The sequence below is a fragment of the Vigna unguiculata genome, chromosome 1 (genome assembly GCF_037176805.1).
Source record: "Vigna unguiculata cultivar grain cowpea cultivar isolate G323 ecotype 2 chromosome 1, ASM3717680v1, whole genome shotgun sequence".
Classification (NCBI taxonomy): domain Eukaryota; kingdom Viridiplantae; phylum Streptophyta; class Magnoliopsida; order Fabales; family Fabaceae; genus Vigna; species Vigna unguiculata.
This window is the reverse complement of record NC_140792.1, coordinates 45273121-45292528: the sequence shown is the minus strand read 5'-3', so window position 1 is coordinate 45292528 and position 19408 is coordinate 45273121. Positions and strand designations below refer to the sequence as shown.

General features: G+C 29.4%; 2 protein-coding genes across 3 annotated transcripts; both read right to left on the bottom strand.

The window, feature by feature from the left end:
- Positions 1–3203: 3203 nt before the first annotated feature.
- Positions 3204–9458, bottom strand: LOC114185014 (Translation initiation factor 2, small GTP-binding protein). 2 transcript variants are annotated; one of them, XM_028072494.2, is made up of 8 exons: positions 9307–9458; positions 8208–8248; positions 7927–8047; positions 7765–7831; positions 6654–6960; positions 4904–5944; positions 3998–4147; positions 3204–3907 (listed from the first exon to the last, which is right to left on the bottom strand). In XM_028072494.2, exons 2-8 carry the CDS (start codon positions 8232–8234, stop codon positions 3476–3478), a joined length of 2145 nt encoding a protein of 714 aa, XP_027928295.1. In that variant the 5' UTR covers positions 8235–8248; positions 9307–9458; the 3' UTR covers positions 3204–3475. The 2 variants fall into 2 exon arrangements, with proteins under 2 accessions (XP_027928295.1, XP_027928303.1); XM_028072502.2 differs by lacking the exon at positions 8208–8248 and having other exon boundaries at positions 9307–9441.
- Positions 9459–17241: 7783 nt separating this feature from the next.
- Positions 17242–18105, bottom strand: LOC114163293 (uncharacterized). Its single transcript, XM_028047523.2, has 2 exons — positions 17950–18105; positions 17242–17825 (listed from the first exon to the last, which is right to left on the bottom strand). Exons 1-2 carry the CDS (start codon positions 18046–18048, stop codon positions 17424–17426), a joined length of 501 nt encoding a protein of 166 aa, XP_027903324.1. The 5' UTR covers positions 18049–18105; the 3' UTR covers positions 17242–17423.
- Positions 18106–19408: the final 1303 nt, after the last annotated feature.

Here is a 19408-nt window from a genome sequence, read left to right as displayed (position 1 = left end):
AGATATGGAAATAATTAAATATTTCTATTTCAATATTATTGCAAGATTAAAATTCATATATTGTGAAAATTGGAATTCGAAGTATATACAGTAACATTTTCTCTAAAAGCAATTACCAAACTGAAATTTTAGAATGAAAGTGGTACTATTTGACTAATTAAACAAAAAATATACCAATAAAATTTAAATTTTAACATTAAAAAAAATTGTAAAATAGTGTAGGTTTTTCAATAGATTCTTATAATGTCTCTAAACAACTTTCAAATATTTTTAACTTATAAGAAAGGTTCGTATTTTATATATTATCAAAATCTGAAAAATGATAAATTAAATTTTTTTAATGGAAATACATTAATATTCACAATTAAAAACAATAAAAGTTAAAAATATGATATAGAAAATAAACAAGTAATATAATATTTAGGAACAAAAGATCTATGGTTCTTAATAATATAATAATATATTAACATATTAGTCCTAATATAATAATAGTAGTAAAAATAATTAAAATATAGTGTAAAATAATAAATAAATAATTGTAAAATTTAAATATGAATTTTTAAATATTTTTAAATATTTTTCACATATTTTTTGACATTTTACACAAACTTAAACAATAATTTAAAAAATAATTTTTATAACATGGACATTGGTATATCATTACAAGTTAAAATTATACATTCTTAAAATTTTTAAAGATATAAAAATCACTAATAATGTCGATTTCAATATTTTTTTTTTCTAAATTAGGATATATATTGTCAAATTTGAAATTCAAAATATATAGTAATAAAGTTTGAATTTAAATTCTAAATTTTAAAAGCTATGAAATATGGGAGCAAAGTTAAAATTTGAAATTCAAAATCCAAAAAAATTGTAAAAAAAGGACTCCAATAGAAGAGTCTATCAACGTCTAACCTTTGTATTTTTGCATAGTGTACTATTTATATTTGTCTACATAGTCTACATTTTGTAAGTTTTGATTGTTTACTATTTATATTTTGTTTGCAGTCTAACATTTGTATCTTTAAAGAATCTACTATTTATAATTAGGTGTAATTAGTCGGATAATACTCACTTTTGTTTGGATATGTCAGTTTCATACCCACTTTTACAAAGGTGTCAATTGGTTCCTAACTTTGGAAAATATGTCTCAATCAGGTCTCTTTGAGAAAAAAATATTAACGCCATTAATGGTATCGATATTTAAAATGACTTACAAGATTGAAAGGAACCTAATTGAGACATTTTTTCAAAAGTTGGGATTAGATTGACACATTTTTAAAAATGAGTACCAAACTGACACATCTAAAGAGAGTGAGTACTATCTGACTAATTAAACATTACATTTATATGCACGATCTATCATTTGTAACTTTATATCGCTTGCTCTTCACATCTTTTGTATCGTCTAATGTTTGTATCTTTATTAAGTCTACTCAATAATTTCTATATCGTCCATCATTTTTATTATTAGAAAAACAATTATTATATTTTTCTACATTTTTTACTCAATATTTCATTCAAAATTAAATTTGATTTCTTAATTTTAATTATCTAAATCTTAATATATTATTTAAAATAATTATATATAATACATTTTATTAAAAATATATATAAATAACTTAAATACATTCTTATTATAAAATCAATTAAAATATTATTATTGAATTTTATAAAATAAAATTTATATTAAATTTAATTATATTTTTATCATTTCAAATTAATTTAATAAATATACCGTAATTTTTAATTTTAAAATTCATATCCCCGTGCGTTGCACGGGTAGAAATACTAGTCTTTTGAAACTCGTGAAAAAAAAAAGTATATTTGAGTTATATTCTAACGTAATTTATTAACTTTCGTTTTATTATTTTATTTTATTGTAAACATTTTAATTGAGTTCTTTTAAAAAAGTAATGCTTATCATGCTTAGTCTTAAATCAATTTCAAATCAAATCTATAATGTTAAGATTTGAAAGTTTATTTTAATGATTGTTAAATTTTAAATTTTTATGACAATAAATAATATTATGTCTATCAAGAGTGTTTCAATTTAAAAGCTTCAAAGTTCAAACGGATGTAATTTATGGTTCACCGAAAGTCTTGTGAGTTAACTCCAAGAGAGTTGACTAAAGGCAAAATATAATTCTTTATATAACATAAAAGTTATTTAAAAATACTTTAACTCAAAATTGATTCTATATTAATAATCAATTCTTTAATATCAAATTAAACACGTAAAATTTATTTAAAATTGTGTTAATTATCACACAATTTCACATCCAATCAATCATAAATCTATTTATTTCTAAAATTGAGAGATTAAATTCCCTCAAAAATTTTAAAAAGAATAATTTTATCTACAAGTAAAAATTAAAGGATCAAAAATATATTTAACTCTACAATTTTTAGAGAAAAAAACGTGTAAATATTTCTATCAATATAATGTGAGACATTAAATTTATAATAACTAATTATTCATATATTATATATATATATATATATATATATATATATATTTATTTATATATTTGTTTGGAATGTTAATATTAAAATTAAACGATAATATTTAGATATGAATTTGTGTTAAATTATAAATGTGATATAATAATATATTAGTAATGTGTATATTAAAATGAATTATTATGTATGATCACTCATAAAATAAAATATAGACATATTATAAAATATGATTCCATACGAAATGAAAAAAACGTAATGTTAATGTGAAAACTTGTAAGTGAAATCACATGTAAATATAATGTAAATATACAGAAACAAATAAAAAGATCTTTCCATATGATATTAGAGATTGTTTTTGACTAAAAGAATATTAAGATTAAAAAATAACATTTAAATATTAATGTGTTTGTATTAAATTATAAAATTAATATAATAATTAATTAATGATATTAATTATATAATTAAAATTTTAAATTAAAACGTTTATTTAAATATTATATTAAATAAAATATTTTAACTTGTCTTTAGTTTTTGTAAATTTATGCAATAAGAATTATTTTTTAATAATAATAATAAAGTTAACGTCAATATTAATGTTATGGTCCAAAAGTAATCTCGAAAGAACTTCTGACGAAAGCACACAATCCAGAAAAATGAACAATTATTTAATTAAATTACTGTAACAAATATACTTTCTTTTATTGGTTCTAATAATTCACCCGACGAAAATAAAAACATTTCTTTGAGCTTAAATGGTACAGCTGACGCATTCCTATTCAATGAACTATGAGATGAAAGTGGGTACATCTTATGGTCCAAAAATATTGATTATTATACGTGCCAAACACGTAAAATAACCTAGTACATTAATCCTTTCAAATTGTGCCTCAAATTTAATTACACTTTCTTTTGGTACAACAAAGAATAATTATCTAACTTCCATGAGTTATTTTGCTGACTCTGTAATGTTTCACAAAAATGCCTTTTGATGAATGGTGAAGTAAGTTGATCAGCACTCAATTCGAACAGCACCACTCTCTGACTTAATGAACTTGGGCTTCCTTACAACTTGTTCCAAGCACTGAATAACATCTCCAACCTGGAAATCATACCAATTGCTAATTACCAGTCCACACTCACTTCCTTTTTTCACAGTATCCACATCCTGCTTCTCCCGCTTAAGAGACGAACAATTTCCTTCAAACACCACTTCCCCACTCCTCAGAAGCCTCATGGTTGCTGATCTTGTCACAGAACCATCAATAACACGACAACCAGCTATCTTCACATCAGGGCCCTTCGACTTGCTCCCTTTGATTTCAAAGATGTTAAGCACTTCTGCCTGTCCAGCAACCTGGGTTTCAGAAGTTCCAGGGGCTTTCTCTATTATCAGATTCCCTATGTCCTCCAAAAGGTGGTAAATTACACGGTGCAGAATTATCTACAGAACAAAACCATATACAAGTTAACTTTAAGTCAAAGGTTCGTGTCAGAATCTCTAGCATAGCATAAGTTTAAAAGTTTATAATACCTTGATACTGGCACGAGTTGCTGCCTGAGTTAGAGCAGTAGGAGGACTTTTGACATTGAATCCAACTATGCAAGCACCGCAAGCTTGTGCTAAGTCCACATCAGATTGAGAAAGTGGCCCAACGCCAACATGGACAACATTCACCAAAACCTATCAATTAAATTAAAGAATTTCAACAAGAAACATAAAACTTCATGATAACTGCAGTGTTTTGTTGGTTGTTACAAAGCTGATTCAAGCATAAATGCCACATTTGAAATTAAAATAAAAATAAAAAAATCAGCATGTATGCCAGACCTGGTAATAATCAAAAGCAAATCATTCCCAATTGTCCAAACTATATTGTACAGGATCAACTGGAACTGATTAACGGTTATTAAATATATTTTTAAAACTCATTACTCCACTGAATAACCTTTCATATGTCATTTTCATCATACCACCAAACAAACATTATTATATGGGTTAAATGATGGCATTCATAGCTAATATATCAAGTAATCAATCATATCTTGTCGTAAACCAGACATTTCACCCAAAATCCTGATCAGTTATAAGGGTGCCCACGAACCATTTCACTTTGTTTCATACACCACTAGCTACTCAAGCAATTTTAGTTTTAAACAAGGATAAAACATAAAGTCGCATTACCTACTGACAAACTTAAATTGTTAGGATTAAGAGAAACAAAAATAGGAAGAAGGTCCAAATCACTTTGTAAAAAAGGCTTTGATACCAAAAGGGTCAAAGCTGAAACTCACTTCTCTAGCACTAGAATACTAAAAACATAAACTGTTTTCTCTGCCCTCACTCTGCCTGTGGATAAAGGTGAAACGCTTGCATCTATAAACACTAGTATGTGTAAGAAAAAGAAAAGTTTACTATAGGACTATAATCTTCACAAACCTGAGCACTGTTTAAAGTTTTCAATGCATCAGTGACGGCTTGAACAGTTCCCTGAACATCTGCTTTTACTATCACTGGCATTTCAACCCTCAGTGGAACCTCCATGGAATCATCTGAAGTAGTTGGTTTGTCCTGTATCATCTTATTCCTTAGCCTGTTCTCCTCATATTTCTTTTGCCTACCAGAACTAAGCATTCTAGCTCGCTCCTCAGAATGAACAACAATAACATCATCACCAGCCATTGGCAACCCTCGAAGCCCTTCGATCTCAACAGGCATAGCAGGCGTTGCTCGTTGAGTTAACTTCCCTGCCGTATCTTTAATAGCCCTTATTCTTCCCCATTGTGAGCCTACAACAACATGCTGACCACAAACTAGAGTCCCTGCCTTTACTATAGTAGTTACTAATGGACCCCGTCCCTTGTCAAGTCTTGCTTCCACCACATATGCTTGAGCAGGCCCATCAATTCGTGCTTTAAGATCCATCATATCCGCCTGAAGTAGTAAGGCTTCCTCTAGGTTATCCAGTCCAATTTTTTCAGTTGCTGAAACCTCAACAACCTGAACATCCCCACCCATCTCCTCCAGCAGCAAGCCCTCGGAAGCAAGCTGCAGTTTAACTTTTTCAGGATTTGCACCTGGTTTATCACATTTATTAATTGCAACTACAATTGGTACATTAGCTGCTTTTGCATGGGACATAGCTTCAAGTGTTTGAGGCATGACACCATCATCAGCAGCAACAACCAGAACCACTATATCTGTAACTGCTGCACCTCTTGCCCGCATTGCACTAAATGCAGCATGACCAGGAGTATCAAGAAATGTGATTGACGCTCCTGATGGCATGACCACAACAAAAGCACCTAGATGTTGAGTTATGCCACCAGCCTCCCTGGCTGCCACTGATGTTTGACGCAAGGCATCAAGAAGAGATGTTTTACCATGATCAACATGACCCATCACCGTTACAACTGCAGGACGAGGTAAAATTTCAGCACCTTCGGCAGAATGTAGCCTCTTAACATTGATGCCAGCCTCCTGCAGCAGCAAGGAACTAATTAAGTGAATAAATTACACAAAGAAGAGAAAAATAAATATTCATCACGTGACAAATTTTGAGGCGAGGAAAGGAGGATGAAGGCATGCAATACCCATATTGGATGTAAATAAATAAAATATTGTATGAATACCTTAATATAATGGCTCAATCACATGGTTTTAAGTAAAACATTTGTCCAAATCTACCATATTGGATGTAAATAAATAAAATATTGCATGAATACCTTAATATAATGGCTCAATCACATGGTTTTAAGTAAAACATTTGTCCAAAACTACCATATTTAAGGCGTGGTATTCCGGTTCTTTTCTTCCCTTTATTTTTCTATGCATGCAGTAACCTTTAGACAGAAGGGAAGGTGCACAAAACAGCTCAATACCAACTAATTTCAGGAAAAACACTTCATAAAGCTCCACTTAACTCCATCAAAACTTCACAATGAGATTTTAGATTGTATTCAAAATTTAAATCACTAAAACACTACAAAAGCTAAAACTCCAAATCTCATATACTTTGAGCTAAAAAATAAGTCAAACAAGAGCTACTTCAACTTATTCAACATGAGTTGTCATCAAATGCGTTATGACAGGGATAGAGAAACAAGTATTGGGATCAAAAGAAGGTAGTAGGTACTAGTTCCTAATATTCACCGGTTCAAAGTAATTTGTCACTAAGAAGGAGAAATACCATTGCGGCAAGTTCAGCAACATCCATACTGAGAAGCTCAAACTCTGATTCAACCTTTTCACCGACATTCGTGAGGATATCCTGCAAAGAAGATACTGATTTTCCAGTGCGCTTTGCCAGTTCAACAAGGGTCATGCCTTCAAATATTTCTACTGTTTTATCAGGATTTGATTTGTTAGCTGAGACATTAGGACGGACAATTGGCTGGTTTCTACCATCCCTTCTCGCATATTTCACCCTTTTTGGGGTCTTCAGACCTAATGGTTCATCACTTCTTGCCCAGACTTGTGAACTAGCATGGAAGCTCCTATAAAATGTAATCAAAACACCTTACTACTGTGCCTTTTCTTTTTCATTGAAGTAACTTTTGCAGAAGAGTCGACTAATAAATCTCGATACAGTTCAGGATTTCAACTGATATCACTTATTTATTTCAAGTAAAATGAAATAAGTTTTAGCTTAAGCATTTACATCTACAGGCATTTACATCTACAGGTGAAGATGATTGATAAAAATCTGATTATTTTATGATACGATCATTAGCATATTACTAACAAAGCAATCAAAGCCCATCTAGAACTCTCTTAAAAGCCACCTGTTAATGCTAGTCATGCGATTTTCTTCAAAGAGAGAGAGAGAGATTAAGAACATAATGATTAAAAGTTTTGCTCCAGAATTGACTAATCAAAGATCAACGAAGTATTTTTTTCTCTACTACTAATTATGTTACGTCAAATATCACAACCCAATGTCAGTAAAGTAAATTTTATCCATCTATATTCAATTTCAAAAACAACACAATTAATGAAATTATTTCTCATTGTTGAAACACCTATATAGGATGGTGGTAGCACATTGGAATAAACCCATCTTATCCCCAATGCAGTACTACTTATCTACTAGTAGAATAGTTCTGATAAATTTAGGCTTCTTAATTGTGCCCTCAGATGGTTGGCTTTCTGCACGATAATATATTCGCATATTTGGAAGTTGAACTCACTACTATTCCAATCACTATGCATATGCCCGCTTTGTTATCTTCCTCATATCACCTAAATGGTAACGCTATCAATGGTTTGCAATGAAACATGAAAATTGAATACTATTTTACCGTATTCCACATTCTTTATGCTCACTGCCAAAACCAGCCACCCCCTGAGATGATTGGTTTATGAAATCTGCATCATGTAGTCAAGGGAATTAGTGATTAGCAGAGTATGTACAGTACAAGAGCAAGAAAAAAAATATTTAAAGGACACAGCATTTCAATTACCTGTCACGCATTTCGCTGATGCATAAACAGATTGTGCAGCAAAGGTGGATGCAAAATTTGATCCTGTCCAGTGCCTAAATGCTGTTGCAGTCAAAGCTCTAGTAAAATTCATATATATTGTCTGCAATCAGGTAACAAAAATGAACATTGTCAGAAACTGAATGAACTATATAACAGTAACTTATAGAGGAAAAATTCAATCACTTGCAAACTGGATAATTATCACATTTAATTCAAATTTCAATAAAAGATATTGCATATGCATATAAAAGTCGACCCACCTTCTTTCCAAGCTCGCGCCACGCCATTCATATGCATATAACTGCAAAATTAGGCCTAATGCAAATTATTTACAAAAAAAAAATGGACGGGGGAAGCGGTAGGAGTAATCAAAAGCTCATCAAGGAATTTATTTATGTCCAAATAGAGCCACAAGAATTTGAGCATTTTAGATTGTACAAGACATCTCTACGCCTCTCGACTTCCAGTCCAAAAGAGTTAGGATAATGATTCGGGAAGACAAATAATATTAAAATAAATGCATAAACGGTCAAAACAACCATACATTATAGATTTTTTAAGTAACTAAAAAATTTAGTTTCTATCAAGATTTAGCAAATCAATTTGACAAAGGCATTCAAGGAAACCAAGATCACCACTACACTCTTTAAAATGACAATTAATGTTGACACAGGCAGCAGTCAAATTGCATTTAGTCAATTTCACCGATATAATATAACCCTGTTGAGAGTCAATTTGTAATTTAACATATCTTACTACCCTCTTTGCAACAACACAGTTGTCAGACATGAGTAGAAGAATAAATGGGAAATCATTGCCACATTTTTGTTCATCTGTTGTAACTTGTAAAGGGCAAACTCACTCGTTCCAGAAGAAGCTGGAGAGCTTGGGGTGAGAGCTCAACAGCTAAACAAAAAATCCAAAACCGAGTGTTACAACCAAGTGGATGACCAGAATGCTTATTGGATGGACAAAAATAAAATTTTTGATCCATTGACCCAATTTTACTAAAGGGAAATCCAATTACCCAATCCACCCATTACCTGTCATGTCACTTTACAACTTTTTCTTCTTCATTTTTTGCTAAAGCTTGTGTGATCCAGTTTCAACTTAAATTGAGAAAATAGCATCGGGAAAAATATATATGGGAAAAAACTAGTGGTGATATAATGCAATATGATGGAAGCAAAGGTAAAACAAAGGAAGGGAGAGAACATAATTAAAGCATAGAGTGCATAGCTAGGGTGAGAGCGCGAGTGCAAAACTACAACAGCAAACGTAAGGTTAATGAAATAAAGAGAGAAGATAAGAGTAGCGAAGAATTAGCTCATTGATAAGATGAACAAAGAGGAACAGAACCTTTGAGAAAAGCGATTGGTGTGATTAACAAAAACCACGATCGTCCAGTGAGGTGATGCTAAGGAACGACAACCGCCACTACCACCGCCATAGGCTTAACATAGCCACTCTTTCTGAAAGACCACTTAACTTGAAAATTATGAACTTGTTCAAGGGTCGCTGTAATACACTATAAGCCCGTTTGGAAGATGCCACAAAGGCCCAACTAGCTTCGCCCCCACGAAGCCCATATAAGAAAAATTATGGCAAGTATCCGCAGTTAGTAACACCATTCATCACTGCACCATATTATTATTATTACTGCCCACTACACTGCTGTAAAAAATTTTGAGATATTTTTTCTAAAATTTAACAATTTAATTAATATTTATACTTTTTCTATATTATCCATACTATTATATAAACTTGATATTAACAATCATACAATGCAATGTGTCAATCTTTTTAACGAAGTTGGATTCTCTACTTTTTTTGTGTGTTATTTTTTTTATTGTATTTTTATAATACATTTATTATCATTAATTTTAACGATTTAAAATATATTAAAAAAATATTTAAAATATTAATATAATATATTTTTAATGTCTAATATAGTACAATATAAAAAAATCGATAAATCTGGACTCGTTTTTAACACATACCTTAATCACAACGGCGAGATAATGTCCATATCTTGGTTGATAGGGTTACACAATCACGTAACGATTCCTAACCTTGTAATTGAGGAGGAAGCAACCGTCGATGAAACTTTCGTGCTTTCGCCATCGCCAACGTTGAAGGAGTTCATGTGATGCGTCTCGAAGAAGAAGAAGATCGAATAATGAATTAAACTTCCCACGTTGATGATGAGTAATGGAAAAATAAAAGTGGGATAGAGGAGAAATTGGGGAGACGTAGGGATATCGTATATATTGTACTTTTGTGACTAATTTTCTTAAGTGGTATGTGTTATGTTGACACCACTAAAGAAAAAATATATACATATTACACCCCAAAATAATAATATTATATTTATTGTATTCTTTTAATTTAAAATTTTAATATACATTATTATATCATTAAAAGGAGTATGAACCGGTTGTATTTTTCTTGAAAAGAGAGTGTCAAATTATTATTTTTCAATTTTCTTATAACTATATTCTTAATCTTTTGCATGTAGGAGACAAAATTTCTAAAAGGAGAGATTAGTAGTAAAGCACTCACTTTTATTTAAAATAATATATAATTATATTTCTAATTATTAATAAATTAGTTATAAGTAAACTAAAATTATATCTAAAATTTATCGCCATGAATGGAATTGCCAAAAAAAAACACCTAATTTTAGAAAAAAATATTTAATTTATATAAGATGTATTATATCTAAATTATTTAGATAATTAAGTATTACATATAAGATGATGTATAATTTATCTTCTAATTTTATTATTTTATTTAAATATTTTTTAAATACTAAATATATATTCAAATAATTATTTATTAAAATAAATTTTAAATAATAAGATATAAAATATAAGAAGATCATAAATGTATTTAAAAAACTCCTTTAATATAGAAAAATAATACGATTAAAAAGTATTTTCAAAAATTAGTTAAGAATTTTATTATTTGAATACAATACTAAAACGATATCATAGCTGTGAAGATAATGTAACTAAACCTCCATGTTAAAATTTGATTTATAACTATCTAATTATTTCATTTACTAACATTTGAATATACGGGTAATTTATTATTATGTCGCTCTGCATTATGGCACATGTAATGTTCATTGTCCTGGATTATGTGTGTTCTGCTGCATAATCATGGCCAGTATATGGAACAACTAATTATGGCTAGTTAAGATACATATGTATATCAAAAAGCAGAATTAACCCTCGTACAGGAAAACAAAATCTCTTCACTCCATGCTACTCAAAACAACATCAATATTTTAATTTCGAAAATTGATGAAAAGTACAACAAAAGAAGTTAGTCAATAATTGTTGATGGAATCTCACACCGGATAGTGCTATATAATATTCAGATGTTCTATATTCTAACATATTTTTTTTACTTAACTTTATATAACGCTTCTCAGCAAATTTATGGACTAATAATTGATAATAATATATGCATGAAGCTGACTTGACTGCATATATTTTAAATTTACCGCACAAAACAGAAACGCATTAATCAAGAGTCATAATAACATTATAGAAGTATGCTAGCAGAAAAGAATGGCAACAGACACAAAAATGTTGGTAATTAACAGAAAGTGAGTTTTCTGTGAAGAGGGATGGTTCTTTTTGATCTGCAAACGTGTGAGGAATGAGACAGAACGGGAAGACCCCATTGGGTGGAGAGAACTATTGCGGGATATATGTTTTCCATGTTCATGGTGTTGACAACCTCAGTGTACAGTCTTACAATTCTGCTTGAAAACAATAAGGAAAGCTTCCTACACCGTGACAACCTAAGACCACGCAATCTTCCATTCACAGACTTCACCCAACACCGTCTTCCATCTCTCATCATCTTTTCACTCGAACTCGTGAGCTTTTCGTAGCCACATCTCCTGCGTTTGGTACCCAGATATTGCCAACCCAACTTCAGCATTGTGGCGTAATCGATCAACAGGAACAGATCAGAGATAAAGTTATATGAATCCTTCAACTCAAACATAAAGTGATGGAATGGCTTCAACCAGCTATACCTTATATAATACATCAATGTGGCTTCATGCTTCAACACACTTATTATTCTTCCATCAGATAGAGACAATGTTACCTCATTTTAAAACTTGCTCACACATGGCTACAAAAACGTTGCCACTTCAGAGTCTGAAACCTGTTCTTCCGTGTTCTGAGTTAAATATATATGTGTAGCTAGTAATCCAAATTAGTTGGTGGTTGGAGGAATATTTGATGCATGTGCAATGATTGATGTGCCCGTTAAAAATATAACCTAAAGCTAATCATTTGCTTAACTGTGGAATGTATGTGGCTGTGATATTTAGTTCCTAACTATATATTTAATCATTTTTACCTTTTCTTGATAAATTTTTCCCCAAAATCATGCTCTCATTTGTCCTTCTTAGAATATATCTACCAGTTTAGTCCATGTTTCAAATCTTGTTCTTTGACTAACATAACCACCCTTTTTCTTCTTAATTATTTCTTTTCCAGAACTTTAGAAGGGTTAAGCTGTAGCCCGCCACCATTCTGCGAACCTAGCTATTATTTTTTAGACATGCAAGCAAACATATTTTAATACCAAGACATTGTACCAATTAAAGCATTCATTGTAATGTTTTATTTATAAATTTTCTATACGTCTCTATTATTATTTCTAATTCATTTAAAAGTAAATCATTTTTTACAGCGTAAAGATAACAGAATAAAATCAATATTTTTAGTCGGTATACAAATTTCTTTATGTGATTTTTTACTAGCCTTTCTACTCATACAAATGAAGAGTGTCATTTCCATTTCGATGCAATTTTTTCCTATTTTTGTCTAGAGATTTATAGTTCAATTCTACTCGTAAGAAAGCAAAACATAAGTCTTGCGTCATTGGTCGAAAGAGTGAGTAGAAACACGAGAGAGAGAGGTATTCATGAATCAGTGATAGGCCATAAACCTAATTATTTGACCTAACTCGTGACCACACCCAATTGGACTTTGAAAATGGTTCACTTTCACCAAACCCATGTGTAAAGTAATCTAGATGCTACTCCCTGCATAGTAATAGCGTATTTGAAACTGTGTCACGAGTCTAAGATTTCTGTGCTATATCTGAGATGGATCTACATCTGCTACTGACTTTATGACACAGAAATTATTATTTTCTGGAGATTTTCCTTTTCTAATGTCCCACCATTCAATTTCACAATACTATATTCTCAAGTTCAATCAATTTAGACTGATATTAGTAAAAAAATGAAAAAAATGAAAAAAGTAAATACACTTATAGCAAAACGATAGAAAAGAATAATAATAATAGGTTGACGTAAATTTTTATTAGGACAATGAAATTTTGATTACTAAATTTTAACAATTTTTTCTTACAATATGAGGTGATATCTTCTAAGTGATTTTAGAATATTGAGAATGAGAAAATATAAAGATGAAAAATCACTTAAAAAATGATATCTAAAGTTGTAAGAAAAAGTTGTCAAAATTTAGTAGTCAAAAAATCATCTTCTTTTTTATTAATATGTAACTAATTGTGAAAAAAATATTTTTTTCTATTTTAATATAAAGTTCATTTTTTCTTTAATGAATAATGTGACAATTATTGAATACGATCAAGTATATGTGTAATCATATTATTATTAGAAACAAGATTAAAAAAAATTAAATTATGTATTATAACATATCTTTATTATATTGAAAATAAAATATGTCTATCAATTTTAAAAAATTATGTAAGTGGATATAATAAAAATAAATACATAAATAAAAGTAAAAATAAATGTATTTCATGTTAAAAAAAACAATTAAAAAAATATTTTCACCGCAATTTGAATTCAAAAACACGTACTCCGGGGGAAATCATCCACAGTATATCTTGCAGGAACGAAATCACGCGAGTTTTTGCTAAATTAATTTGTACAACCTTTTTCCCAGTAGAAGTGTCTGTTTTACTTTTTTATAAGACATTTTTTAATTTTTAAATAATTTTAATTTTGTTATTATTTTTGTTAAATGTTATGAGCATTTGTTGTGTTGATAAATAATTATAAAAATTAAGAATTGTTAATAATGAATGGTATTTTAGTGTATTTCTAATATTTTGAAACAAATTAATTATATTAACTCTGTACTGATTTATTTTGCTACGTTGAAAAAACTAGTTAATAAAATTTAATATAGTTGATTGAATGATATAGGTTTATTATTGTAAATTATATATGCATTTCATTCTTACAAATAAATAAATGTCCTATGCTACTTATAACTGCTGACAAGGATATTGGATTTTGTAAGTGTTTATCCGTGTGCACAATTTTTTAGCTCTTTTACATTTTGTGCACATTTTCTTAATTTGTTCTCATTGCCTATTTTATGGAGACTTGTGACCATCAAGTGATATTAAATCAGTAATTGTGTTGATACTTTTACTTAGATTTCAATTTTGTATAACCCATGTTGAATTGACATTAACGATGTTTTTGTAAATGTAAGTTTGTAGTATTTTCTATTTTTTATTTTGTCAAAGAATTTTATGTGTTTTTTACACGTGTTAAAGTTTAATATTATATTAAATGGCATACTTAATATCATATATAGGTGTCATAGTGTCGTGTATGTGTTAATGTCACGTCTCAATACCAATACTAAAAGTTAAAATCTAGTATTTAATTCAAATCATATATTTTTCTTTTTTACTCGATTGAATTCTAATTTTATTTAAAACCGAACAATGTTGTCTTTGTCTATCATAAAACTAAACTATAACTAAACTAATAATTAAGCTTAACTATATTTTATATATTCATATTAAAATAAATTTTTAAATTTATACATCAAATTACAAATTACTTTACTTGAATATTTAAATAATTTTTATTGTTTAAAACTTAAATTAAAAAATACCTATTTAAATTTATAATTATTCTGTATTTATTTGTCTAATCGAATAAGTTGACTACTAATAAAATCCAACTCATCTTTTAGAGAAAAACAAAAACAAAATATTAAAAATATAAATGTAAAGTTCTTATTTTAAATTTAATATTTTAAAAATTAAAAAAATATATATATAAAGATAATTCCTTTCACATGAAATTTAAAATGAATTATTAATATATTAGTAAACAAGTTAATATCTGGTTGATTTGAACAAATTTAACAAGTTTTGTATTTTAAACAAAGATAGAATTATCCAATTTCAAATAAAATTGAGATTATTTTTGTCAAAAAATAAATATAGATATTTAATTAAATACAAAATATTCAAACGTGACATTAACATTGACATGTAATACTGACAATAATAAAGAATACTAATATTATCACCTGACACGACACTAACATTGATACCTGAAAAAACTTACAAAAAGACAACAATAATAGATAACAAAAAAACATTACGAACTAACACATTATATTTAAAAAAATATTTTAATGTCAACTAAATATCGTGTATAACAAAAAAAAAAATTAAATTAATTTGAAACTTAATTAAATAAAAGAAAAGTATTGAGACAAAAATAATCAAAACAATTAATTTGACGAAAAGGATTATGTTGTCTATTTAATGATACTAAATTAAGAATAAGAAACGAAATTGAAAAAAATCATCATAACAAAGATTGAATAGTGTTTTTATTTATTCCTCAATAATATAAAAATTCTTACATTTCATTTAAAAAAATTAGAAATATTTTTTTCTATGCTTAATTATCCAAATCTCTATATATAAAATGAATTTTTATTTTTTGTGTATATATATATATTTTTAATTTTATCTTTTAAATAAAAGTTTTTTAACTAATATAACTGTTTTATTAGTTTTACCTTTAAGTAATATTTTTTAATTTAACTATTTTTTTATTTAACCTTTTTTTTTAATTTAGTTATCTTTTTAATTATAAAACTACATATAGAATAAACAAAAGCTATTCACAATAAAATATAAAAATTAGTTATATTTACAATAAAATTATATAAACAAAATTTATAATGCGTATATCTCGTGTGGTTTCCCTCTAATCATATTATCAAATTAATAGAATGAAATTTTTTTGATTTTTACACAACTTTTATAACTTCAGTATACATTTTAATAATATATTTTATTTTAATAATTATTATAATAATTAATTTTTTATTATCTTAGAAATAAAATTGCAGTTACGGTGTGTTTTCACAAGTCTGTAATACTGTTTATTTGTTTTTGTTTTTTTTCCATTTCGTAGTTGCTTGCACGCTATTTCATAGTCTGACAGTGCAATCGTACCCCTTAATATTTATTAACTGGCATTGGATCAGAGCAAATTCAATCACAATCCCAGAAATAAATTGCATGTGTTCCCTTTGCTTCACATCTATGTTACCGTTGCCAACTTAATGCAGATGCGTTGACATTTTTCAAAATTAGTTTAAACAATAAAACCATGCTTCTTAAAAAAATACTACCAATAATTTTTGACACATCTCCAAAGAGAAAATATGTTGCGCAAATTACAAGTTAGTACTTTTTTTTCTTATGCAATTTGCTTCACCAGCACCCATTTTCTTCTACTTCAAAATATGGCTTCACATCTTTTCCCGAGTTGATCGCTGTGCAAAATAGATATTGATATAAAAGACATGAAATTCATGATGATTTTTCTTCCTCCTACAAGTTGGTGATGTTATTATTGTATCAGATTGTTGAAAATGTATCTGCCAGTGACGAAAAAGCTTTACTTGCTGATGTAGGTTTTAACTACGACAGTGAGTAAATAATTGTTGTGTAATAAATCAGGTTGTTGTGTATTTATTTGCCTAAGACCGAAAAGCTTCATTTGCTGATGTACCTCTTAATTATGGACAGTGAGTAAACAGAACCATAAAGAATTGGAACATAGTTTTAGGTGAGTGCCTGCAATGACTCGATTTCAATTTTTGTTGTTATATTCAATTATTCATTAATATATAAAACAGTGACAGTAGCAACCACCAAACACAGTGTTGCCCGTGAGTGTTGAATTCTTGATCAAACATGGAAGAAAAGAAGCTCCTTACCATTGGCAACTGGAATATACTTACTGAAAAGGAAAAGTATGAAACTTTTGCTTCTGAGTTCTCACTGTTCAATGGAAAGTGTATGAAGCCACAACCTTAACAAATCAAGTACATGTAAACAGAACCTATGATTGTGCTGGAAAAAAGAAGGCCTCCCATACGCATATAAAAAAACAAAAAGATATGAATGACAGAAGGAAGAAAACAGACAGAAACACCGTTTTGGGACCAACAAGTAACAAAGAATAAACAATATGTGCAATATATCTATTTCCTTGTCCCAAATTCCAACAGGGAAGTACACGATAAAAGACTACACGTACAAACTGATGATGATGAACATGAACTAAAAACTTTTTTTTTTGTCTTTTTTTCCTGATGAGTGGATGAATAATGGTGGTACTACCAGAAACAAGAGGAAGAGTCGATTTTGCGGTTGTGGGCATTGAGAAGACGCGAAAACCTTCTCCTGCGGTAATAGAAGCCGCATTTGATTCTGATTCTTGAAAAGACCAACCTCGGAAGTTTCTTAGCAGATCGCAGCCTTAGCCACAGAACCTTCTTGACACGAACCAAAGAGCCTTTCACTCTCTCTTTCAGACTCTTCTTTCGACAGAACTGATAGCTTCTCAAGAAAAGTTGTCTCTTCTCCATCATAGTGTAGCTGTGTTCAGCGTCAGGGTAGTAATGCCCGAAAGACTCACTCCGAAATAACGGGTTCAGACTAACACTACCTTTCCTCTGATTATCATCACGAAGCAGTATCATGGTGATGGCTCCCAAAAGATAAAACAGAAAAGACAGCTAGAACAAAACAATTCTAAAATTTAGCGCCATTAAATAGCAGAGAGAATAAATGGTTTGGTTTCGTAGTGACAAATGATAAAGAAGATGGAAAAGGGGTATGAACTGTAGAGATTCCACGCACCTTATCGTTGCTTGCAACGCGAGCCAAGCTGTGCGCCGCCGCAATAGCTAAAGCTAAAGACACCTCCTTTTTTTCTTTACTCCCTTGCCATGTTATCATTGATTGGTTTCGTAGTACTCTTTCTTCTTCAAAAAGCGTAACCACTTTAACACGTGGATCCTTCGTAGGTTCTTGTTTTTCTTTAATGGACGGTCACGTGTCCTCTGCGCGCTTTCGCCACTTTTTAATCACCTTTTTTTTCATTGCATATTCTATCGCTTTCACCAGAAGATTTCTCATTTTCGCGTTACACATCATTATGTTAATATACACATTTACCGGAGTGAAAATCGAAGAATACAGTGATCAAACATAAAAATATACGTGATAACAAAATTGAGTCATGAAATATTGATTTTGTTGTTCTTTCTTGCTTTATTTAATTATGCTATGAATACGTGAGTGGCGATTAAGGAAGTCACAGTCTCGTGCTCTCCATGGTTGGCTTAAATCAGAGCCATCCTTATCCTAAAGCATGGTTGAATTTGGACGTTTTCAGATTTTTAAATCAGAAACACATTTTTTATTAGTTAGAGGATGAAATTTAATAACACGTACTTAGAAGAAAAAACATATATAACACGATATTTCCCAGAAAGGGGGTAAAAGGTTTCGTTATGTTGGTCAATGGAGAGGGTTGTCCCTTGACGTGTAACAGTAAATGCAAGGAAGAACAGAAATCTTTGCACACAAGTGACAACAACGGTACACAGTACCTAGCGAAATTCGAGTAAACAGATGTAGATGATAAAAATTGGTTGGGTTTTATGAATTAGAAATATGAGGAATTCATGCAGCATAAGCAATTGAGGTAGCATTTTTCAAAGAATTAGATAAATTAAGAAATAAATGATGATGATATACGCAACCTGCGCAGGATATAACAGTGTTTGTGGTTGTTGAAAGAGTTAGATAAGAAAGTTTGAGTTCAGGTCTCTTGGTTTCTTACCAATCAACAGAAGTTCCAACTACATTTTTTATATGTCAATTAATTTTCTTATTTCTAATAAAGGTAAAATTTATATTCACACTTAAATTTTCTATGAGATTCCATGATTGAATGATATGCTTACAATGATTCCATTCAAATAAGAACAAGTTTAATTCTTCCATATATCCTCTATCATTCTTGTTAGAAATAGTCTTAAGCGATCAACTTTGTATGTTAAATCTCTCACCCAACATATTGTCCAACAAAAAATATTAAATAATAATAATATAATTATTACACTATTAACTAAATGTGTATTTTGAAATTTTAATTTTTTTAATTTTTTAAATATTAATAATATAATTTATACTTTAAAAATATTATATGTTTTACAAATTTTAGCACAAAAAATATTCAAAATTTGTGATTAAGTAACCCCAACCCAATCAATAATAAACTTTATTGACTGAGAAATTTCTTCCTACACTT

Coding starts and splice junctions, on each gene's coding strand:
- LOC114185014 (XM_028072494.2), bottom strand. CDS start 8,234: ATGGCGTGGCGCGAGCTTGGAAAGAAG. Junction 6,961..7,764: donor CATAAAGAATGTGGAATACG/GTAAAATAGTAT, acceptor TACATTTTATAG/GAGCTTCCATGCTAGTTCAC. Junction 5,945..6,653: donor TTGCTGAACTTGCCGCAATG/GTATTTCTCCTT, acceptor TTGCTGCTGCAG/GAGGCTGGCATCAATGTTAA.
- LOC114163293 (XM_028047523.2), bottom strand. CDS start 18,048: ATGATAACATGGCAAGGGAGTAAAGAAAAAAAGGAGGTGTCTTTAGCT. Junction 17,826..17,949: donor GCGTTGCAAGCAACGATAAG/GTGCGTGGAATC, acceptor GTTTTGTTCTAG/CTGTCTTTTCTGTTTTATCT.